This window comes from Urocitellus parryii, chromosome 2 (assembly GCF_045843805.1).
Source record: "Urocitellus parryii isolate mUroPar1 chromosome 2, mUroPar1.hap1, whole genome shotgun sequence".
NCBI lineage: Eukaryota > Metazoa > Chordata > Mammalia > Rodentia > Sciuridae > Urocitellus > Urocitellus parryii.
The window spans coordinates 142,451,701-142,471,283 of NC_135532.1; the positions used below are offsets into that span (position 1 = coordinate 142,451,701).

General features: G+C 36.8%; 1 protein-coding gene across 1 annotated transcript in view; it reads right to left on the bottom strand.

The window, feature by feature from the left end:
* Positions 1 to 449: 449 nt before the first annotated feature.
* The window catches only part of Mccc1 (methylcrotonyl-CoA carboxylase subunit 1), a 58,071-nt gene continuing 38,937 nt past the window's right edge, over positions 450 to 19,583 (bottom strand). The window contains exons 12-19 of the mRNA XM_077794274.1: positions 17,732 to 17,841; positions 15,859 to 16,075; positions 14,210 to 14,296; positions 9,759 to 9,808; positions 6,515 to 6,652; positions 5,072 to 5,179; positions 1,915 to 1,986; positions 450 to 782 (exon numbers count right to left, since the gene is read on the bottom strand). Of these exons, the coding sequence (XP_077650400.1) occupies positions 657 to 782; positions 1,915 to 1,986; positions 5,072 to 5,179; positions 6,515 to 6,652; positions 9,759 to 9,808; positions 14,210 to 14,296; positions 15,859 to 16,075; positions 17,732 to 17,841 (908 nt within the window). The 3' untranslated portion in view covers positions 450 to 656. The remainder of the gene's footprint in view (positions 783 to 1,914; positions 1,987 to 5,071; positions 5,180 to 6,514; positions 6,653 to 9,758; positions 9,809 to 14,209; positions 14,297 to 15,858; positions 16,076 to 17,731; positions 17,842 to 19,583) is intronic.

The window sequence follows — 19,583 nt, forward strand, 5'->3', positions numbered from 1 at the left end:
CTTTCTGCTCTTATCCATTCTATAAAATTATGTTTTTCAAATCTACTCAAATTAAATATTAATAAATAATATATTGTAGCATAGTACACATTTTTTTTTACAAGCTGAGGAAAGGACAGTACAATAAAGGCAGAAGCGGTCTAGAGAGAAACTTTCTAATCACAAGGACTAGAAATAAATAACATTCATGTCTTTCAACTGCCTAATAAGTTACTATTTTCAATACAAAACCTTGGTTGAGTTTAGTTCTATGGCATCTGTCTCTAAAATATGTTACTCTCAATTTTTATCACAATTATAACTGGGAAGCAATTCATTTAATTAAATGACCTTTTCTGTTTTAATCATTCTCTTTTGATCAAGGTGCCACTCCTCCTTCCTTAAAGATACTACATTGTGTAAAATCTGAGGCAGAAACAAACAACACTGGCTTCCAGTAAAAACCTAGAATTCAATTTTATTGGTATGAAATTTTCTGAGATAATTTGTTGCATTTGTGACCCAAGAGCATGATTCTCAAATATGAAACATTTTAGCACAATCGCACAATCATTTATTTAGTAAAACTGTTTATGAGATCCAGGGAGGAACAGGAGGTGCTTTCTGTTTTTAGTACAGAAAAGATACTGCTCAGTTGACCATTTCTTTGATGGAATTTATACTGATTCCCTTTGATCAAATTCTTCTTCAAACTCTACTAAAGGAGCATGTCTGTTGGCCTGAGAACCTTCATTGTAGAATACTTTCTTTATCGTGCCATCCTTTGGAGCTTTTATGGTATGCTGCAAAGACAAGACATGACAAACAATGGTTGCAGTACTAACAAGGACTGAATATATAACAAGTCAAAAAAGTCTGACAAAAATGAAAAATGTGAACAGTTGTTTTGAAATTGTGTAATACATACACAGTTACGAAAAATTATGCTGTGAATGGATAATTATGAATGTAATGCACTTCACTATTGTCATGTATGTAAGAAATAAAAAAAATTTAAAAAAATTTAAAAAGAGAAATTATGTAATACAGAGAAAACATAGTTTTCTCCATTTTGATCTCCAGTCCTATCCCCTTTTCCTTTAATCCCCTTCCTTTACTTTATTGATCTTCCTTCTATTTAAAATATTTTTAGTTGTATATGGACACAATACTTTTATTTTATTTATTTATTTTTATATTGTACTGAGGATTGAACCCAGTGCCTCACACATGTGAGGCAAATGCTCTACCACTGAGCTACTTGTGCTATTTTTAATTTGTGCATTATAGTTATATAAAAAATTGGAATGCACTGTGATCATATTCATACATGCACATAGCATAATTTGGCCAACTTCATTCCCCAGTTCTTCTCATATACCTTCCCTCCTCCCTTGCCTTTTCTTTGCTGGTTTTTACTCTACTGATCTTCCTTCTGTTTTTGTGAGATCCCCCTTTTCTCTAGCTTCCACATAAGAGAGAAAATCTTTGTCCCTTGACTTTCTGAGCCTCACTTTTTCCACTTAGCATGAAAACCTTCTCAGGTGAATGTAATATTTGTTCAAGGATGAGAACCATTCACCTACAATTTCCAGCTGATTTAACTTGGTGGAGGTTTTCACTTTGATACTAATGCTTGGCTTGCTAAGTTTAGCCTTAGAAAATACTAATGATTAACATTCAGCTGGGTTATTGCCTGATTCCAAGCTAATGATAACTCCATAATCAGAAAAGGACAGGTGCAATTTCACAAAATTAAAATGAAAATGTATTTACAAGAAGGATGGTTTAGTTCTGTTTCCTGAAATGAATGCTTAGCCAATCCATGGCTTTTGATATTTAAAATGATATTTACTCATAAAATAAGGCAAAAGAACAATTAGGTCTGAGAGTTTGCAGTGTTTACTTGGCAACTGAACTCATGATTTCACATACCTCCATCTTCATGGCGATCATAACTATCAGAGAATCTCCAGCTTTTACTTTGTCACCAGCTTTTACAAAAACCTAGGAATTCAGAGTTACACATTTAATATTTAAAACAGAAAGTTTCTTCATAGTCTCTATTTTTAATTTATTTTTTAATTTTTGGGTACCAGGGATTAAACTCAGGGGTGCTTAAGCACTGAGCCACATTCCCCACCCTTTTTTATGCTTAGGGCTTCGCTAAATTGCTGAGGCTGGCTTTGAACTTGTGTATGATCCTTCAGCCCCAGCCTTCTGAGCCACTGGGATTACAGGAATGAGCCACCATACCTGGCTCCTTCCTTGTCTTTAGAGTTGGCATTTAAACATACAAAACAGAAGTATGTGTCCATGTGGTAGTGTTGTCTTCCTAAGTCAAATGTCCTGGCATAAACTGGAGATTTCCAGGTCAATACAGCGTTGAGGCACGGCTGCCAGGGGACAGCCCTGCCAGCCACAATCCCTACCTCCCAAATCATCTAGTCTTGCTTAAGTAAGACACTTTATATATCTTGGTATTCTTTAGTTTTTTTAATGAATGTACAATTGAGACACATCAATACAAGGAAGGACTAATATGTGTAAATGTCTCTATCACAGACAGGGATAGAGGGATAAATGAGGGCCTTGACTATTTTGGGGTTGTCTAGGATAGCTGTTTCAAGTCCTCAGGGAGTGTGTAGCGGGAATGTAGATAACCCTCATTTGAGAGAATTAAATTTATTAGCAACCCCAGAAAAGTATTTCTACTTTCTCTTTTACATGTTCAAATGAACTCAAGATCCTATGTCTCACTGACTTTTTGCTTAACAAGGTTACCAAAAAGTTCTTGGAAACAGTGAAGTTAGGTTCTAAAGTCACAAGGCAGAGCTAAATTATGAAAAGGAGGAAGCACAATCAAAAGCTCCACAAATCATCCAACCGTAGGTGATGCTTTAGTACTGCCCAATGAATCACTGTTTGGGGTTAGGGTCAGTTATGGGAAAAATGTCTATCTTTAATTATTATTATTTTTTGGTACCAGGGATTGAGCCCAGGGGAACTCAATTTCTGGGTCACCTCCTCAGCCCTTTTTATTTTTTGAGACAGGGCCTCACTAAGTTGCTGAGGATGGCCTCAAACTTGTGATCTTTCTGCCTCAGTCTCTGGAGTTGCTGGGATTACAAGCATGGGCCACCATGCCTGGCTCTATTTCTAATTATTAATTTTTTTCTTGAGATGGGGTCTCACAGTGTTGCCAAGGCTGGTCTTGAATTCTTGGGCTCCAGCAATCCTTATTACTCAGCCTCCTGAGTTACTAGGACTACAGATGCTGGCCACAGCACTTAACTGAAATGGCTATTTGTAAAGTAAGACTAGGGTGGGGGATGTAGCTCAATAGTAGAGCACTTGCCAAGCATGCACAAGGCTCTAGGTTCAATCCTCAGCACTGCAAAAATAAATAACAATGACAAAAACAACAACAGAACACCATCACATACACACACACAAAAAAAAAAAACCCAAACCAAAAACAAAACAACAACAACAACAAAAACCAACCAATCAAACAAACAAACAAAAAACCCTTTAAGACTAACTCTCTGCAGGGATGCTACACTGCAAGAGGCCTGTGGGAACCAAGACTGAACTGGCTAAAGGCAGATCTAGGTCTCTTAGATTAAAGCCCATTGGGAGCAAATATTCCCAGAGGACCACAGTGGGTAAGAATCACCCACATTGTTTAAATAGTTCTTTTCTTTTTTGGGTACCAAGAAAATATAGTTGAATTTTTATGACTTAAATGCATTTGGGAAAACTCTTTTGTATTCCAGTGTATAAAAGGAGACTACTGACCTACCACTGTTTGAAGTTATATCAGTCTCTGCTTTGATCTGAATATTTGTGTCCCTGAAAATTCATATGCTGAAATCCTACCCTGCAAGGTGACATTATTTGGAATTGGGCCTCTGGGAGGTGATTATAAAGAATTATTGCCTGTTTTCTTTCTTTCTTTCTTTCTTTCTTTCTTTCTTTCTTTCTTTCTTTCTTTCTTTCTTTCTTTCTTTCTTTCTTTTTCTTTTCTTTTGTACTGGGGATTGAACCTAAGGGTTCTCTTCCACTGAGCTTCATTGTCAGTCTTTTTTTAAATTTTAGATAGGGTCTCACTAAGTTGCTGAGGGCCTCATTAAGTTGCTGAGGCTGGCTTTGAACTTGCGATCCTTCTGTCTCAGCCGCCTTGTGCCCATGTGTCAATTCATGACAAAATTACTTGCCATTAAATTTGACATTAAAGCCCAGCCTTTTTGGATAATGCTTGGTGAATGTTTCATTTTAATCACAATTTGAATTACTTATACACTTTTACTTATTGAACCCAGGGCCCTGAGCTACACACCCAAATTATTTGTACTTTGATATAAATTCCCACCTTCAAAAACAGCAGCAGTAGGACTGGGGATCTAGCTCAGTTGGTAGAGTGCCTGCCTCGCATGCACAAGGCCTGGGTTCAATCCCCAGACCATATACACACACATACACACACACACACACACACACACACACACACACACAAAAGCCATGCATGGTGGGGCACGCCTGTAATCCCAGTGGCTGAGGAGGCAAAGACAGGAGGATCACGAGTTCAAAGCTAGCCTCAGCAAAAGAGAGGTGCTAAGCAACTCAGTGAGACCCTGTCTCTAAATAAAATACCAAATAGGCTGGGGATGTGGCGGAGTGGCAGAGTGTCCCTAAGTACCTGGTACCAAAACCAAAACAAAACATAGCAGCAGTCTTGGGCTGGAATGTAGCTCAAAGTTAGAGGAGGTGTTTGGCATATACAATGCTCAGTAGGGCATTCACTTAGCATGTGTGAGGCACTGGGTTCAATCCTAAACACTATATAAAAATAAATAAATAAAATAAAGGTATTTTGTCTATCTATAACTAAAAAAACACTAAAAACAAACAGTAATCTTTATCATAAATTAGGTAAATAGATATTTTCAACTAAGATTGAAATACAGAACTTGAATCTTAGTTTCTTGAACAAATGCTTTCCAATAAGCATGATTTAGAGAGGGAAAAGAATATATATGACGAAGTTCAACAAAGGCAGTAACAAGGCCTACAGATGCCATGTGATTACCTTTTCAATGGTTCCAGTCATAGGAGCTATGGTACCTCCCTGAATTCCTTCTGAGCTTGCTGAAGACAAATATTTGGGTATTGGAATGCCGATCTCGATACTTCCTTCCTATAAAAAGAAAATGATCTGAAAATGAAATCAATAAAATATAAATCAAATCCTATCACTGTGTTTTACTAATAAACCTGAAGTTAAGATGTTTTTCAAGTTATTTGTTAACTGTTAGTCATCAGTCATTTCTTACAGTGGGTTCTAATCAGAACACTGGGTTCTAATCTAGCTTTGTGACCTTGAGCAAATCACTAAACTTTTCTTGGTGTTGGTTTCCCATTATGAAGGAGTAATGGCATACACATCTCACTAGGAATTAAAGAATTAAAGCATATAACTGTGGGTAACAGCCACTGCCTGGAAGCGACTTTTAGGAGCACCATCACAATCAAGTTCTTAATCTATCCCACGAACTTCACACACATACACACACTCACACACACACACACACACACACGTATATGTATGTTCGTGTGTGTGTATAATCTATAAATATATATGTAAATTATGTTATTAATCATCACAACAACTCTACAAGGGAAATAATGATGGTCCTATTCTTAGATTCATAAATGGGGAACTGAAGTCCAGTTTAACTGTGCAAGGTCATATAGCTGCTAAGAGACAGGAACAGATTTTGAATCAAAGCAGCCTCACATTCCAGAACTCTTGTTCTCCTTTACTCCATGTTCTGCCTTTACCATTGTATTTTAATAGTCAACTCTGGAAAGGAGTGCCTGGGAAAGTAGGATCAACCTTGACTCCATGTATGTAAGTTTAATAACTATAGACTACTGAAGTCATCTCATCACCAAGGACTGTGATCTATAAGAGGGTTCCCAAATGTGAGGAGACTCCAAAAAGGCCAAAGTACATCTGATCATGCATTTCCCTTCTGCCCAGACATGGGGATAGGGACGCACCAGGCAGCAGCCTCCCAATCAAGACCATGCACAGCCTTCAAGAGACCACCATTAACCCCACCTGCCTTCCTACTGCCCTCAGCCCAGTGGACTCTTCTCCCAGTGGTCACGTCCTCCGAGATCCCCAGAATTTCCAGTGTCAGAAGGATGATGGCTGGGGAAGCCCTATAAGAACACTGCCCACGACCAGGGGAGACTCACAAGGAGTGTGCAAGTCTTATTTTAGAATTCCAAGGAAGAGAATGATTATGCATCGAATATTGAGAACCTATGTGAATAAAACAGTGAACAGAGAACTTAGAGAAGGTTAGAATGTGGCAAAGAGACACATTTGGAAGGGGAAACTGAGGGAAAAATGATCACCATGGTGGCTAAAGGAAGTGGAATCTTTTTGATATTTCAGTGAAATGCCTCTGGTCAAGCAATTCTGTTCCAGACCCTAAGGGTGATATTATAAAAAGAGACATACCATGGAAAATAGGTAAATAGTGTTTTCCAGGATAATTAGCTTAGTTTTAGTAGCAACTCCATTAGCAAAACATTTCAGGTAAGTGCAGTCTCCCTCACTATAAAGATCACCAGTGACTTGGAAAGTTTTATCCTCAATCTGGAAAAAAACAGAAAAATATAATCTTTGAAGTAAGTGCACTACTCTACAGAGTTAATAGAATCAAAATACTTAGAAACGACAGTGAGACAATTAAAAGAAAAAAAAGGCTATACAAAGCATAACACCATCGATAAAGTTTCATTTAAGAATAGAAAGAATAGCAATAAAAATATAAATCAAATTAAGCAAAATTATTGAAATTCATTTGGGTATATTACATGTTAGTATTCATTTCTGAGTACCTGAGTTTAAAGTCAAATTTAGTTTTCCTATGCCAGTGTCAGTAATATGAAAAGCTAGAACTACATAATTAGATGGTATTTCTTTCATTTCATCAACATGTAGATCCAATTCATGAGCCTTGGTTATGATTTAAGATGACAAATTAGCAGAAGATTGACCACAATTTTCTCACTTTAAGAGACTATGTGCCAAAGAACAGATTTCAAATGTAATGTTTCAAGGAAGCTGACAAAAAGAACATGAAAATTTGTTTAAAAGAATATCTTCTCTCATAGATACTCAAGAGAAAAAATTTTTATGCATAGAAAATTCGCTTAAATCTCTGTACTTTTCATTTCATTCAGTTCAATGATGTTAGTGTAGAAATCCTATGGCTATTCTTTTCAAACATATTACGTAGACTAAGGTGAAATAGGTCATATTGCCATTTTTATACATTGGTTCTCATCTATCCTAAGTTAAATATGACATTTTAGTCTGCTTTGTAACCTTCTAAAACAGCAATTTGAATGACAAATTCTCACGATGTAAAGGTTAGATTGGAAACAGTTTTTTTTTTAAAGATTCACAAAAGCACATTCTAAATTTGTGGATTTAGTTTCATGAACTGAGATAGAGCAAATGGCAATTACTAGTTACCAAGGGATAAGAGAGGTCCCCAAACCAGAAACACTAATATGAGTTACAACTCTCATATACTAAAGTAGGTAGACTTCTCGTGGTGGTATGGATCTCAGAGAAAGAAAACCAGTATATCTCAAAATGTTGGGAAATCTGACACATACTGATAAATCCATTTTGCAGGATTTGAAATCTCTTAGCTAATATTTAAAATGATCTACTCTGTCCCTGAATTTGTACCTTATTATAGGAATTTGTTTGAATGCTTACATTTTAAACCTTTCTAGCATTTAATTTTGTCAGTGTAATGGACTTGTTATTATTTTGGTACCAGGGATTGAACCCAGGGGTGCTTAATCACTTAGCCACATCCCCAGCCCTTTAAAAATATTTTGAGACAGGGTCTTACTGAGTTACGTAGAGCCTTACTAAGTTGCTGAGGCTGGCTTTGAACTCACAATTATCCTGCCTCAGCCTCCCAAGCTGCTGGGATTACAGGTATGCATCACTGTGCCTGGATTAATGGACTTATTTTAATTGAGGGCTGTCATAAACTTTACATTGGAGGTACTAAAGTAGATCCCTTGGGGTTCCCAACACCCATCTGAGGGGGGGCATGAAGTCAAACTTTTTCATAATAAGACTAAGATACAATTTCCCTGTTTTACTCTCATCCTTTCATGAGTATGCAGTGGAATTTTCCAGGAGCAATAAAAATATAAATCAAATTATGCGATACTATCTTTCTGATGGCTAATGGAATGTGTTCTTGGATAATCATAGGTTTTAAAGTTCTGTTTGGTCTATAATGCAATAGTAACAAAACAAAAACTGGATTAAAAAATAGGCAAAGAACCTGAAGAGACATTTCTCCCAAGAAGATTTATAAATGGCCAATAAGCATATAAAAAAGCTGCTCAGGTTGGGGTGCAGCTTGGTGATAAAGCATTTGCTCAACATGTATGAATTTGATTCCAGTACCCACCCCCACATACAAAGTTTCAATATTCTTAGTCATTATGGAAATGCAAATTAAAAGTCAAAATGAGATACCACTTCATACCCATTAGGATGGCTATTATTAAAAAAAAACAATGCACGATAACAAAAACGAAACAAAAAAAATTTAACAAGTAGTAGTCAGGATGTGGAGAAGGAATCCTTGTGCACTGCTGGTCATAATGCAAAATGGTAGAGTTGTTAAAGAAAACAATATGGCTATCTCTTAAAACATGAAAAATAGAATTACTAGCTGGCTTCAGTGACACAGGTCTCTAATTCCAGCTACCCAGAAGGCTGAGGCAGGAGGATCACAAGTTTGAGGTTAGCCTGGGCAACTAAGCAAGACCCTGTCTTAACAAAAATAAAAATGAAAACGGTTGGGATATAGAATCTAGAATATTTGAGTCCCTAGCACTTAAAAAAATAAAAAAAGGTAGAACTTGTTCTCAGGAGTTGAGGGGAAAAGGGAATGGAGTTAATATTGTTTAATGGCTACAGAATTTCAGTTTTGCAAGATAAAATAAGTTTTGGGCTGGGGTGTGGCTCAGTGGTAGAGCACTTGCCTGGCACATGTGAGGCACTGGATTCGATCCCCGGCACCACATAAAAATAAATAAAGGTATTGTGTCCACTTATACAACTAAAAAAAGGTTTTAAAAAATAAGTTTTGGAGTTGAATGGTTGTACAACTATGTGAATATATTTTAATGCCATTGAGCTGTATGCTTAGAAATGACTAAATGGTAAATTTTGTTATGAGCATTTTACCATAATTAAAAAATAAAAAGTTCCCAGTTAAAATTTCTAGATGGTAAATTTTGGTATAGATGTGACTACCATAAACAAAAGATCTTTTGGGGAGGTGTCTCAATAATTTTTAAGACTGTATAGGGTTTCTGACACCAAAAACTTGAGAACTGCTGATTTTGAGGCAAACACATAAATAACTTTAGGGCTTGCTAGATGTCTGATTCAAGGCTATTACTTCTTGTCAAGTTTTTATTCTTAAGGAAACCATGGCCAAACTGAGCAAACAAAGAGTTAGAAACTATATATGGGGTAATTTCTCCAAACTGGTCTGAAATAAAAGCACATAACTTTCTTCTAACTACAGTTACAATAGTCAAAGGCTTAAGAGAAATCAGAGATTTAAAAAAAAAAACAAAAAACACTCGTTCAGTAGGAGAGAAGCCAGAGTTAGCTCTGAACTGTAGAATAAAACCTGATTAAAGCTTACCTGCATGCCATATGACCCATCATGGTTATATGTTACAGCTATTGCTACATCTTTATGGAAAAGGGGGAAAATTAAAGAAAAATTAGAAGACATTCACTTATTCAATAACTGAGATGCCAAAATCTCATTTTCAATCTTAAGATAACCAGCTGTTCACAAAAGGATCATCATCTTTTAACTCCCTGGAAATAAAGGCTTTTTCTTAGAAAAGCATCTGGCAGGCAGGTTTCAATGAAGTTCAACTTCAAACTTTTCTTTTTTAAAAATTCAGTTTTAGATATTTTTAAAGTTGTAGAATATTTTCTATATTTGCCCTACAATAAAAAGTCTGCAGTGTCATAGCAGAGAATACAATGAATTGATAAATAGAAGTTCTGGTTTAAGACCCAAATTTCTGATTTCCTCTGTGGTCCTGACTTGAGTCACTAAATCCCTGAGCCTTTTTTTTTTTTCTGAGCTACTTAGTGGGTATGAGAATGTAACAATGATTACATAAGTGAGAGAGTGCTTTATAAACAATAATAGACTATACAAATATAGGAAATCATTCATATTATTACATTAATATGGAATTGATTGAAGACTACTCTAGGAGTTGGAAATCAAGTTTTGTAGAAGCCTAGGGGTACGGCTCAGGGGTAGCATGCATGCTTAACATACACAAAGCCCAGGGTTTGAGCCTTAGCACCAGGGGAAAAAAAAAAAAGTATCATGGGGAAGCACATAGGTCAAAATAATTTCATTACCTCCTGACACTTTAACCATCACTTTCATGCTGCCAGCTCAAATCTGTTTCTATCCCTGACTTTCCTTACTTCTCTAGAACTCTGATTAGTCAACTGCCAGCTGGATGCCACACTGGCATCCTAAAACGATCATGCTGGGTCCAACAAATCATTGTCCCCTCCTGGCCTGTGAGCTCCATGACTAGCACCACTTTTCTTCTTGTCATCTGTACTTACAACCTGTCATCCTTGCCTCATCTTTCTTTGGGCTTTCTACCTCCAGCAGTCCCCATATGGCTACCAAATTCTTTCCTCTGCGTACCTGTCCTGTGCATGCTTGCCTTTCCATTCCCATTGCTCTACCTTGACCCAGGCCAGGCTGTCTCAGGTCTGAATGGCTCTGAGGAGATCCTCCAGGATTTTCCTGCTTCCTATCTCAATCCTTCCAGCTTATGCTTCCTAGCTTGTCCCCAGTGCACTCAAAACACTTGGCCTGGTTTGACGGCTCCAACCTCTCAGCCTTATTTGCTACCTCTCCCCTGCACACACAGACTTCTGCTCAAAAAATAAATGGGGAAATGGGCCAATACTCCTCATTTGTGCCTCTGCTCATGGCTCCTCCTTCACCATGTTGCTGTCCCCAGCCACAATAAAACCCCATGCCTGCTTTCTTCACACCATGCTCACTGTCTTTGGGAAGTCTGCCTGGCAGGATAAACTCTTTCCTCTAAACATTTATATTTCTGCATATAATGATTCTCCCCTCATCCTGATTTATGATAAAAGTGAGTTTTCTCTTCATGAGTTGTTTAAAAAAAAAAACTTAGTAATAAAAGCGTTCACAAAAGTCAAATACTAATACACAAAAACTCCAGGGTCTGCAATGTTAACCATACCCCATCCATCTTCCCAATACATTTCCAAATGGTGAATTCTTTTTATTTTTTTTTAGTTGTAGATAGACATAATACCTTTTTATTTATTTATTTCATGCGGTGCTGAGAATTAAATCCAGTGCCTCACGATGAGTGCTAGACAAGCGCCCTACCACTGAGCCACAACCCCAGCCCCATGGTGAATTTTTTGATAGAAAAAAGTGCACAAAGATATTTTTTCCCTCTTCTCCACTTCACTCAGCATATCTATATCTTCAAAGATTTTTGTACTGGGTGTATGAAAATTCTCCACACCCATTTTGTCAACATGCTTTAACTTTCTTAGAAGAAAATGCCTTGAATTACACCCGATCAATGTTCTTTCAACTTATAAAATATGAAAAATAGTTAACTGATACAAATGCCAGTGGAATCATATAAAAGACACTGCCATTGACTCTGAATTCTTTTAAAGCATTATAAAGTGATTAAACTTGTTTCTCTCTCCCTTACATATTTCTTGTCACTCACCAGAGAAACTTCACACCCTCATACATTTAATAAGATATGGAAATCTGGCATGGCATGAGGCAAGTATGCATATGTTCCTGGAGTGAGGGTTTCAAGTGCTGGCTCCACCAGTTACTTTCAGTGTCACTTTTGAAAGATTACTTATCTCTCTATGCTCTGGCCTTGGCTCAAAGAGATCAGTAATTTACAAAGTTGACATTAATAACACTGATCTCACTGGCCTGTTCTGAAAATGTAAATGAAATAATCTTTGGAAAGTGTTTAACAAAGTATCTAACACACACCAAATAATCAATATATCTTAGCTGTTATTATCATTGAGGGTTGGGCATGGTTCTGTAAAACATGGCTAAAAGTAACAAAGTAAGAAAAAATTTCAAGCCTTGAATACAATATTTGAAATACTTGGTTATTCTCACTGAGATCATGAAAAGTTGATTCTACTTTTGATTTTTAAATGCTTTGGGGCTCTTAGGGCTCTTTTGGTGTATTTTCCTATGGTCATTGCTGAATAGCATTTTTTCAGAGATTCACCATAACTTTCTTTTCTTTTTTTAGTACTGGGGATTAAACCTAGGGGAATAAACACTGAACTATGTTGTCTGCCCATTTAATTTTTTATTTTGAGACAGTGTCTTACTAAGTTGCTGAGGACCTTGCTAAGTTGCTAAGGCTTGCTTCAAACTTTTGATCCTCCTGCCTCCCAAGTCTCCGGGATTACAGGCATGTGCTACTGTGCCTGGCTCACTATAACATTTCTAAAAGCTACTACACTCAGACCTGGATTATTTTTGTAGAACACTGCCAAAGGGTGTAGTGAACAGGAGTCATATTAGCTTTTCAATTATGTATGCATTATTTTAACATGAAACTTTTTTTAATTCTAAAAAATTCAGCATAATTTAAAACACTACTTATTGCTTAAATAAAGATTCTAGCCAAATAACAATTGGTTGATCTAGTGAATTACAATCCCACACACAATTCTTCTGTTTAATTGAGGTTTAATTGAAATTTTACTGCTTCTGATACTTCCATTCAGCATATAGGATTCTAGAGAAAGATATTCCCCAAGTTTTGGGTCTGCTTTTTTAGAATGAAATGAGTAAACACATTAGCATAACATGGACAGGGAAATCATATGCACAATACTACTATGTAAAAGATATTTCCAAACTTTCCTTATGATAGCTTAAAAATATACTGATGCATTTAAGGTAATGCACATGATAAGAAAATAGCTAAAGATCTGTAATCCAAGTAGTTTCTGTGAATGAAGAATTTGTTACTAAGTGAGTGAATGTCTAGAGTTGAAGTAGAAAAGATCCTACTCTGTTTAGAAAAAGAGGGAGTAACAATCAGTAGGCAAGAGGCTCCACCTTGTACATAGATTTTTTTTTAAAGGTAGCTCTTATAGTTAAGGGATACCTCACAAGGACACCAGATGACTGCTCCCATCTGGCTTCCCATGTAAACTGTCCTACAGAAGAAGGGATATGGTCACCAGCCATCACAGGATACTGATCCCTCTGGTATGTGACCCTGGATATAAATTTATTACCTATCTTCTGGCTTAGATATCAGCCTCTTCTGACTTCAGTTAAAATAAACCAGTCCTTACTTTGAAACTACTCAAATTAGTTTGTAATAAAATTATTCTCCATTGGAAAAATCATGGGAGTCAATATCAGAAAGAGTGGGCAGTCAATAATGCTGTGCCATCTATTATCCTTGAGTAAGTGACTTCACCTCTGTGCCTCAGTTTCATCATCTGTAGGTGGGAGTAATACTGACTCCCCCTCATTAAATTGTTGTGAAGACAAAATCTCACACGTGATAAGGCACATAATAAATTATAGCTCTTTAGCAATCCACTTCTACCTCAAACATCCAAAACATTGCCTGAGCAATGGGTAATCCTCCCTCTCTGACACAGTTTTAGATATTGTTTTTCTTATTTTTAAAAGTAATACACTTTTACTGAAAAGCAAAAAAGTACAAGGAATTGGGGAAAAATCCTATCATCCTATGATAAACTTGCCAACATTTTGGTATATTTTATCTCAGTTGTTTTGCTGTGTATGTTTTATGACATATTTTAGAATATTTACAAACAGAAAAGTGTAAAGAAAAATAAGAATCATCAATTGCACCACCAACAACCAATCAATTCTAATTTTGGCATATTCCCTTCCATTGTTTAGGGCAGGTATTTTAAAAAATGTAATTGATTGGTGATGACCAGGCTGAACTGTCTTTTTTAGTTAAATGTGAAATATTTCTATGACTCATATTTCTCTTTTAATAAGGTATTTCTTACCTTTTTTACCATCTCTAAGAGTCATGTTTCTGGTGTATGAGATGTTAAGCCTTCTTCCATTGCTGAATGAAAATGGAGAGAATTGATCTAGAAAAAAATTAAAATTCCAAGCAAATTTTAAAATATCAAGCCTACTTAATTTACCTTACAAAAGAACATAAACCACAGGTCCTAAACTGTTGAATCAGTTATGTTCTTTGTTCTTTTTATTGTTTTAAATTTAAATTAGGTACTTCCATTTCTGTCATATATTCATTTATTTGTATTTATATACCCATTTATATCTTAGAAAATTTGATACAAGAAATACAAGCTTCTCTGGGAGAATCAGAATATTTGCAACCTAAACTCTCATTCTCTGGTGGCATAAATTGCAGTGGCTACTCCCTTTTGACAGGGCAAATGCATGCCAGGTCACCAAAATCTTTATCACTCACTATTTTTCTTTCACCTGGTCTCTTTCACAGTTCTACTTTACTGATATAGCACTTACAGGTGTTTGGGGGTACATTCTCTGTTGGACAAAGTAGCTTAATTAAATTGAAGTCATTATATTTAGAAGCACATATCTGTACCAGTTATAAATTTAAAAAAGAAAGCAAGAGGACACTCCATTCTAACAATGTTAAGTTCAGGCTTAGTAATTTCACATGGGGCACATTTAAATGCATTTGCGTTTAATAATAAATGAACAGAGTAAAAATCTAAAGCAGAGCTGTACATTTTTTTTAATATTTAGTTTTTAGTTGTAGTTGGATACAATACCTTTATTTTATTTATTTATTTTTATATGGTGCTGAGGATCAAACCCAAAGCCTTGCACTTGCTAGGCAAGTGCTCTACTGCTGAGCCACAATCCCAGCCCTAGAGCTGTAATTTTAAGCCTTCAAAATAACTGTCTTGAATGCTGGGCACAGTGGCACATGCCTGCAATTCCAGCAACTTGAGAAGCTGAGGCAGGAGGATTGCAAGTTTAAAGCTAGCCTCAGCAACTTAGTGAGACCCTGTCTCAAATTAAAAAGTTAAAAAAGCTAGGGATATGGTTCAGTGGTTAAGCACCCCTAGGTTCAATCTCTGGTACTAGGGGGAAAAAATTAAAAATAAATAAATAAAACTATTTTGAATCAATCTAGAAATTAAAGATCTTCAAAAAAGGATCTTATACAAAGATAGGCATATATAATACTCCTAATAAGAAAAGATAAATAGGTTAGATTTAAAAAAAATTTTTTTTAATAGAGACAGAGGAATGACAGAGTGGACCTCAAGAAGAAGTGAACAACAGAAGTCACAGGCATCAGCAAGAGGTAAAGAAAGAAGTAGAATCAAAGAGCATTCTGCTATCATGTATAACTGATTAGAACACATAAATGAAAAATTTAAAAGAAAGAAGTAGTGTTTGAAAAGAGACCCATTTCTACAAGGTTAGGGGATTAGTTAGGCTACACTTAGCGGATGAAATTGTGTTTATGGGTTCATCCATGATCTGTGCAGAGCTCTCCTTCACACTAAAGAAGACATCTGCAGGGAATGATACCAGTCACTGAGAGGAGAAAAGGGAGGCAAGAGTGACATACAAAAAAGGAAGTGTACCCAAATGATGATTCATAAAGTGTTTCAGGCAGAGGAAAGAAAAACGCATTCTGTACCTTGTGTCTGGAGTTTGAAAGCATCGGTCATAGCTTTCTCTTTGAGGATGAGACCCAGAGCTGCCTGGCATAAATATTCTTTGGCTACAGCCCTCTGACTGGGTAGCAGTTCTTTGTGGTGTTGAGGGATGAAGTCAGTGTGCACATTTCCAGCTTCAAACTCTGGATGGCCAGACAGGTGCAATAGGAAGTTGATATTGGTACATAATCCCACGATCTAGGAAGAGAATAAAGCCCAGGTCCTACTGAGTGGGGGAAACAATCCAGTTGGAAAAGCATCTTTTTTTGTTCCCCCTAAATATTTTCTACTGTGGACAACCCTTAGAAAAAAGGAAAAACCTATGACAGTATCATGTGGTAAAATGTACTTTCATCACATCTACCACTATATATCTGAATTTCACATTTAAAGCTACATTTTAATAAGATAAAGGAGATGGCAACGGTGTTACAGTAGGTAGTGTAGAGACATTTAATTGACTCAGTTAGGAAACAGGTAAAAGTTAAGAAACAGCCTAGGGCAGTGGTGCATATCTATAATACCAGCAGCTCAAGAGGCTGAGGCAGGAGGATCATGAGTTCAAAGCCAGCCTCAGCAACTTAGGGAGACCATAAGCAACTTAGCAAAACCCTGTCTCTAAATAAAATATAAAAAGGGGTTAAGGATATTGCCCAGTGGTTAAGCACCCCTGAGTTCAATCCTCAGTACCAAAAAAAAAAAAAAGTTAAGAAACATAAATAAAATTTATTTGCAAGATACTGAAGAACAGTTGCATACTAACACTTCCACAAAATAAGATGACTGCAAACATCAGGCAGGATTGCTACACTGGGGAGGGAATAGGATTCAATGGCCTCAAGGGAACTTCTTTCCAACCTGAGAATACAAATTTTACACATTGATTTTAAAAAGATATAAAATTAACCCTAATCTACCAAATAAAGAGGATCAGAGATTAAACTAGCTGTATGAGTCTTGAGTGAATTCATTCATTCATTCATCCATTTCTTCATTTACTTAATAGCCATTTACTAAGCACCTTTTAGGCATCCAAGCCCCGGGGACAGTGAGGAATAAGTAGATGAAGTCCCTACCCTCACAAGCGCTTATTTTCTAGAGAGACTATATATAACAAACCACATATCTAAACAAACATCTAATATAAACTAGTTTTTTTGTTAGCATGTGACATTTAAACTAAAAGGGAATAGAAAACAGCAAAGGGTCCTATTTTTAAAGGGAGAGGCTGGGAAAGATCACTGTGAAGTATGGAGGGCTGATGACAGGGATCCCTGAGATCAATGGGGGATGAACATTCTGGAAGAGAGGACATGACTCCATGTGGGTGTGCCTAAGGAGGCAAGGAGGCCACTACAGTTGGAGCCACAGAAATCAGAGGTTTGATCAAATTAACAATGTAATAATTTTAAGATCATGGGTTAATAAATCCTTCCATGAAGCTAAATCAATGTGTTATGATACTTTCTGCCCTAATTAATATGCTATAGAAATATAACCAACTGTCAAAAGGATGAAACTGAACATAATTATTTTCCTTTGGATAGGAGTTACTGGACTGTATACAATACTCTTATAGTTGCCTTATTTATAGAATGACTGGGATTTCACTAAAATGTAACACTGACACTGATCCTAACAGTTTCACTTCTGCAATCTTTCTTTTCTGAAATCAAGAAGTCCTCAAAGACTACTCTGATCGATTGGAAATTTCCTCATGGGAACTCATTTTGTTTGTGACATACAGGCAGCTGGTGGAAATAAGGTGACAAGACTAAGGCTCTGACAAGAACAAAGAATGACTTTTGATGTTGACCAAAAGCATCAGGGTTCTTACGGCTCCAGGTGACTCACATTGTACTGACGAAGGCTGTATCTCAGTTTTGTCAAGGCCGCCTGACGATCTGCAGCCCATATGACCAGCTTCGCGATCATGGGGTCATAGTGTACTGAAACTTCATCTCCTGAAATTGAAAAACCACAGAACCTTTCAAAGTCCAAATTTGAAGAAATAAAATATGAGAAGCAAGACATTCTGCTTATGTACATTTCACACCTTGTCCTTACAAACTCCTGCAGGGTGGACTCAGAGGGTTTTAAAAACTTGTCCAAACTTTAATGAGGATGTGGCCACCCTAACATGTTAATTTAGTAACATGCAGGCTGCCTTCCCCTTTCTTATCTGTTTTTGAACCTTTTTTCCCTTTCTTCTTTTGGAAATCAATGGAAACTCCTACTTCTCGCTCACTTCTGTTTTTTGCATTTCCCCCGCTCTACGCTTTCAGTTTCCTCATCAGTAAAATAAAGATAATAATTCTTCTCTCCTGGAGGGTGTTGGGAGGAGTGAATATAAAGTGCCAAGTGCTGTGCCTGGCAAAGCTGATAAGCAAGTAGCAAGCAGCAAGCTTAGTAAGATTACAGTCCTAGAGAACAAGAACCATGGCACATCCCACTCGACAGAAATGGTTCAAATTACAAGGATGTGGTGCATCATACAGATTGTTGTAGGACCTTTTCCCCATTTTGGCAGGTCGTTTGACCTCTCTGAACTACAGGGTCCTCACCTATAACATCAAGAAGATGCAATTTACTCTCTTATCCATATACCCATGTATCAACACATATTGAACACCCACTAGGCCTCAGCTTGAGCAAGGTGCTGCAAATATAATATGGAAAGCATAGTCCTTCCCTTTAGAGTCTTACAGAAAGAGCAACATGAGACAAGGAGTAAAATATCACAGGAGTACAACACGGGCAATGCCCATGGAATGCACGAACGATTTCAGGTACGCAGAACAGAGGGCTGGGAGCAGTTTCCTAGACTAGATGACCCCTCTCAGGACCAAGAGGAGAATACGGAAGCCCTTCTCAGAATTACATCTATGCTCTCCTTTGAGCAACTTAACTATGTAGCAAGCTCTGCTTGTCCCAAAGGTCCCTTCTTCCTATTGCAGTGTTCTTTTGTTTCCAATGTGCTCTGCAATATGTTAAAAATGTCATTAACTACCAAATCTTGCTGTGGCTTAGCCAATTTATTATGAAGAAGTATTAATTCCTCATTTTGGCTTGCAAGATGCTATATGATTTGCCCTAAAATGGTGTCTCCAGCTGTATCTCCAAATACCCACCTTCCTGACCTTTTCTTTAGCCATTGTTCTTTAAATACAACTTTCACCTTCTCTTTTCTTCACTTTTCATTATGCTTATTCAATCTTGCCTACTTAAGTTCACTTAGGACTTCCTCTTAAAGCAGGTCCTGATGATATCAACCTAACACAACCTCAGTCCTGAGAAGTGCTATAGCTCATCATTGTGTAACTTACTCTGGCAACTGAAATGAAAATGGCAGTAAATAGCCATCTTAATGGCTCAGACTCTGAAGCTAGATGCCTGGGTCTGAATCTTAACTCCAAAGATAACATTGAAGTTAAGTCACTTAACTCCTCTAGTGACTTAGTTTCTTCATCTCAAAAATGGGCACAGTAATAATACCTGCTCATGAGGGAGGTGGGTCTCATGTTAAAAGAGGCCCATACTGAAAAATCACCAAGAATAGATAGGAGGCACTAAGGAATTCTTAGTTATAACTAATATTATTTAATCGTATGCCCAACTATGAAAGCTTTTGCACTATTCCTTTCCAATGTAATTTGTTTTTTATTATTATTGTTTAGCTTGTACTATTTATACTTGACTTTAAGTT